Raw genomic sequence first — 5,653 nt, 5'->3', positions numbered from 1 at the left:
TATTCTGCACCAACCGATCCCCAGGCTCTACGCCGCCAGCGACGAACCTCCACACCGCTCAAATCTTCTTCCTTATCCCTTCGCTCGGATCCGCCTTCCCGCTCTTCTCCGCCCACCTTCTCCCGCGGGGCTTCAGCGACCGCGATTTCCTTTCGCAGTAAGCGGGGGTGGGGAGAGGAGCATTAGTGGCGGCCGGAGAGATGAATGTGGAGGCCCCACACGCATTGGCAATGACACGTAAGCCGTTACAGTTCTTTCCACTTAGGCAGCTTAAGATGTGGTGTGGCCCCTACAGTGAATCAAAATCTCTTACTCCCTCTGTTCACTTTTGTAAGACGTTTTAGACAGCTGAAATTGAACTGTTTTAGGTGTTGTCTTAAATGTCTAAAACGTCTTACAAAAGTGAACGGAGGGAGTATTAAAGTACTCTTCGGTGTGCAGGCTGTTGAGTTATGAGAAACTGAAACTGTCACATCAAACTACAAGGTAATCTCTTATGAAAGGTAATTTCCTCTGATATCTGCATTACTTCCGTCCAAATGTTCGGTTTAGTAATGTAAAGGCAGATATGTTCATTGGGAAGGGAGGATTACAAGGCACGGTTCTGATGCACCTGTTATGTGATGCAACATTGCGCATTTACAACCTGGAGTGCCATATTATACCATGTAATCTCCGCGTTCAAGTTTTATGTGCTTAGCACCTTTGCTGAAATTTATTGAAGCGTCCTGAGTTTTTTTGGTGATGGTCTGCAAGGCGGACCCTTGCAGGTGGAAGCATTTTCAAGAACCAAGGGTTTTCCAAAGATTGTCGAGTGGTACTTGATGCCAGCTCGAATTACACGTGGAAAGCAAATCGAGTCTGCTTGGGAGGAATTGGGTGTTTTTACATAGACACGCACCCTGTCATCACAACTGAGTGACAAAAAAGAAAAAACTCAGAGTGCAGCTTGAGTCATGAACCAGGCTTGCCCATCACCAGCAGAGTAGTATCGGCTGCCACTGCCTCAACATTTCTTGCCTTACAATGAAACAACACAGGTCAACGCGAGTGTATTGGACAAGGCCAAAGAGAAAACCCTGGAGGCTAAGATCCATTCTGGTACACAAGTCTTCCATTCTCAGTTCTCAGGGCGACAAATTTCAGTTGTGCAGGTCGTACTGTTGGCATCTATTATGTTCACCATATGATTTCATGCAGGCGTCCACGTTAAAACCATCGCTGAGGCCTCCCTTCTTATGACACAGACCCTGGAAGATTTCTTCAACAACGTTTTCGTCTTGGCGGTGATGTTATGTGCCTCGTTCAGTAGTCCTCAGTTACTCGCTGGAATTCGAGTTCTAGAGGTGATATAAGAGGATCAGGGGAGAAGGTGAGGAGAAGGGAGGTACAGTAGTCTGAATAAAACACACAACACCCACACTACGCTTTAGGCTCTCTGATAAGCAGAGCCTGCTCTCCTTCATGTCTCCCAGGTGGCAGGGTCGTAGCGGCGACTGGGCCGCTTCTTCCTTGGGCGCCACAGTACTGGCGTTGCCTTCCTGCGCCAGAGTAGCTCAGTAGCATTAGAGGGAGCAGATCATCCATCACAATAGCGTAAAGAAAACCATAACTTTTCAATTATAAAAGGAAAAAGAAACGGTCTGTACCTGATGAGCAAGGTCGTAGACCAACCTAGAGTCTTCATCATATATATTTGCCCGTAAGGGTATCTCTCAACTCAAATAAGGGTGCTAATTCCCTAGCAGAAGCAACAATGATAAACATTCAGACAGAAAAAGGCACTACAAAATTGACTGGCTATATATATTCAAGATCGATGCTTCTGAAATCTATCTACTCAACATATTAAGTAAGTAAAGTAACAACACCGTGCGCAATATAATGGTTCATTAATTCATAAGTAGTACCTTGGAAACCTTTAGTCTAATTCACTGCTTTCGGTAGCCTTCTTCACTTTATCGATCGAGTTCCCTTTCCATTCCGTAACCACTGCAGAATCCACGCGAAGAACGCTCTTTCCGTCAGTAGCATAGCATTATCCCTAAGCAGAATTGACACATAAGCAGTGTCCGATCGGCGCTGGGGTTGCACATCGACTGCACGCCCAGTGGCATGCATCAGGGCCACCTCGCCCGTTTGAGCAGCCAGCAGCATCAAAGTTTCCTCCTTGGCTTCGCAGGCGACATCCAGGCATGGAGAGCGAGACCGCCGTAGGGGCGCTGGCGGCTGCGTGGTTGGAGGACTCTAGTAGGAGCCTCCGGAGGTCGGCGGCGACGTCGGCCCTGTCCTTGCAGGAGAGCGCGGCGACGACGTTGGTGGCGCAGGCGAGAGGGGTTGCGCGGTAGTCCAAGACCGCGGCGATGGCAAGGGCCGGACGACGTCGGTGGCGCAGGCGAGAGGGGTTGCGCGGTAGTCCAAGACCGCGGCGATGGCGTGGGCCGCCGGCGCGGGCGCCGCCGCGACGGTGGCCTAGTCGCTGGTGAGAGCGCCGGCGTTGATTGACCCGGCGGCGAGGGCGTGTGGGCCGTGGCGGCGGTGAGGATGAGCCCACAGGAGGAGGCGGCGGAGTCGGCCGCCATGAGGAGGAGCTTGTGCAGCAGAAGTCAGGAGCAGAACCACGGCAGCGGAGCTGGCGCAGGGGTTTGGTCCTGTCCCGTGAGGGAGAGGAGCAGCAGCACCACGAAGGGTGGATGAGACGGTGCACCTTCTACTTCTTGTGAAATTTTCCCACAAAGATAATTCTACTACTCCGTACAAGCTAGTCTAGGCTGTTTGTGATGAAATCTATTAAGAGTATTTCTCATGGAATTGGCCCAGAAAGTTGGTTCTGGCCAAAGTCCAATTTATAAAGTTTTGTCAGATTGCCAAGGTTATTTGGGATGGGACCTGTTAGTGAATTGTTTCTAAGAGACAAGGACTCTAAGTTGACCAAATAACCTAATTCTCGGGAAATGTGGTTGGAAAGTTTGTTATTGTCAAGTAACAAGTAACTGAGTTTTGTGAGATTGCCTAGGTTTTTTGCGATGGAACCTGTCAGTGTGTTATAGCTAAGCTCCAAATGGTCTAAGTTGACTAAATAACGTAGTTCTCGAGGGATGTGCCCCGAAAGTTGGTTATTATCAAGGTACAAACTTGTGAGTTTTGTCAAATTCCGTATGCTACTTGGGATGGAACCTGTTAATGTGTTGTTGTAAAGCATCAACTCCACTAAGTTCTTCAGGTACCCTAGTTCTCGAGGGATGTGTCCAGAAAGTTGGTTGCTGGGAAGGTACAAGGCTGTGAGTTTGGTCAAATTTCCTATGCTATTTGGGATGGAACCAGTTAGGGTGTTAGCGTCAAGATCCAAATCCTCTAATTTCGCAAGGCGGCCTAGTTCTCGAGGGATGTGTCCAGAAATTTGGTTCATGTCAAGATATAAGATAGTGAGTTTTGCCAAATTTCCTATGCTATTTGGGATGGAACCAGTTAGGGTGTTACCGCGAAGATCCAAATCCTCTAAGTTCACAAGGCGACCTAGTTCTCGAGGGATGTGTCCAGAAATTTGGTTCATGTAAAGATATAAGATAGTGAGTTTTGTCAAATTTCCTATGCTATTTGGGATGGAACCCGAGAGTATGTTTTCACTAAGACTCAGGTACTGTAAGTTCGAAAGGTAATCCATTTTTTGTGGAATTAACCCAGAAAGTTTGTTTAGCCGTAGATTTAACACAGTGAGCTTGGTCAAATTATGAAAATTTCGTGGAATGGAACCTGAGAGTGTGTTGATGCCAAGTTGCAGGTCCTTTAAGTTTAGAAGATAACCTAGTTCTCGTGGAATTTGTCCAGAAAGTTGGTTACAGTAAAGATACAAGCTAGTGAGTTCGGTCAAACCACCTATGCTGCTTGGTATTTTACCGAAAAGATTATTACTTGACAAATCTAATGCAACTAAGTGCTTCATGTGTCCTATTTCACAAGGGATATGACCAATCAAGTGATTGCTTGACAAGTTGAGGGTGACAAGACTACTCATGTTGCCTATCAGGCTTGGTATTTCACCGGAGAGTTCATTTTCGTGAAGCATTAAGGAATGCAATTTTGTGAGATTTCCTAGACCTAGTGGGATTGAACCACTTATCTGGTTGCCTTGTAGAAGGAGAGCATGGAGCTCGCCAAGGACCTCGATACTAGGAGGAATGCTCCCAGCGAGGAGGTTGTGTGAGAGGTCGAGGCGTGTCAAGGTCCTCAAGGCCGAGAAGTTGAGGGACTCCAGTGCCCCTCTCAGCCGCATCCCCCGCAGAGAGATGCTATTGATCATGGGCTGGTGCTGGCCCCAATGCATGACAGTACCACAACTGATGCCGCGCCAGTTGCAAGGCATCGACGTGTTGCCCCAAGAGTGCAGTGCCCTTTGGCTTTTGTTGTCGAGGCTGGCTTTCCAGCCGAGGAGCGCTGCTGCTTGTCCTCCGAGCACCACTGTGTCCGAAGCAAGTGCGACGGAGGTGGCCATCATCATCATCATCATCATCATCATCATGAGCATGGTCATGGTGAGGGGGGCAGGCATCTTGGGTGGTGGCTGCATCTCCATGGCTAGCTAGGTAGGCTGTAATTGGTTGTGGCTCTGAGAGGCAATGGTAGCCCATTAAATAGTCGAGCGCAGAGCACACCGGCCTCTATGCATATGTTAACCGAGTACTACATGTCAAATAATAGAATAATTGAACAACCGTGGTCACATGCACAAGTCTAGACGCTATGAGTTACGCCTGCCATGAATGCTTGATGGAGAGTATTGCATGAGAGTTACGGTCAAGTCATTCGTGCATACCGATCTGCGGATGGCTGTGTTGCATGCATCCCACGGCATTGTACTAATATGATAGCTGTAGATTCCACTACTTATAGCTGTGTTGCATGTCCCAGTCCCACACGGCAATCTATAACTATTATACAGACCAACCTATTTGAAATGATGGTGACAGCCATTGCTCACCAAGATATGGTCGACATTCTCCCTGGAAATCTCTGCATGACTTTGGTGATCATCGGTCATTTGCCATGTTGATGCTGATTGACATTGTCCTTTTCACCAGCCACTGCTAGCCAATGGTGACGCCTCTGGTACAGTCTGCAGCTAGGTGTCCGATCTAAGTTATTTCAACGAATGGTAATTGCCTTGCTGGAATATTCTACTGTAACATTTTTTTTATGAATCACCGTGGGGAGAGGATCCCCACCTGTATGTATATTACTCAAGGGCCAGAAAGGGCCATGGGAGATTACAAGGTCACGGCAAGCCGTGAGGTAAGGAACAGCAGCCAAGAGTTGGCAGCTGCCTTGTCAACCGGGTCTCGAAAACGGTTATTACAGACCTCGAGGTCATTACAAATGTTTCTCACTGTCAGGAGTGTTAGAATATATTGTAACATGTATATACGGTATGATTATAAACCGTATATACGCCCGGTGGGTTAGCGTGTTGCGTGCGTGTTGTAATCAGGTAGTTGTGGTTGTTAGGATTTATCCTCATCTCTCTGTAAAGCCTTTCTTGAGGATCAATCCAACACAACCGAACTACCAAGATCTTGTAAACCTCTTTGCCTATATAACATGCAACGCGTCCCTGCCAGAGGTATACGCTTCATCCATTCTTTCAAGGAGAGCAGAG

The 5,653-nt window shown here is 47.8% G+C and overlaps 1 protein-coding gene across 1 annotated transcript; it reads right to left on the bottom strand.

Annotated features, from left to right (window-relative positions):
• Positions 1–924: 924 nt before the first annotated feature.
• Positions 925–4,641, bottom strand: LOC109787204 (uncharacterized). The gene is made up of 3 exons (XM_020345758.4): positions 1,911–4,641; positions 1,650–1,741; positions 925–1,541 (listed from the first exon to the last, which is right to left on the bottom strand). Exon 1 carries the CDS (start codon positions 4,571–4,573, stop codon positions 2,804–2,806), a length of 1,770 nt encoding a protein of 589 aa, XP_020201347.3. The 5' UTR covers positions 4,574–4,641; the 3' UTR covers positions 925–1,541; positions 1,650–1,741; positions 1,911–2,803.
• Between the last annotated feature and the right edge of the window lie 1,012 nt (positions 4,642–5,653).

The sequence above is a fragment of the Aegilops tauschii genome, chromosome 7 (genome assembly GCF_002575655.3).
Source record: "Aegilops tauschii subsp. strangulata cultivar AL8/78 chromosome 7, Aet v6.0, whole genome shotgun sequence".
In the NCBI taxonomy this organism is placed as follows: domain Eukaryota; kingdom Viridiplantae; phylum Streptophyta; class Magnoliopsida; order Poales; family Poaceae; genus Aegilops; species Aegilops tauschii.
The sequence above is the reverse complement of the archived record's forward strand: the minus strand, read 5'-3'. Positions and strand labels throughout refer to the sequence as shown.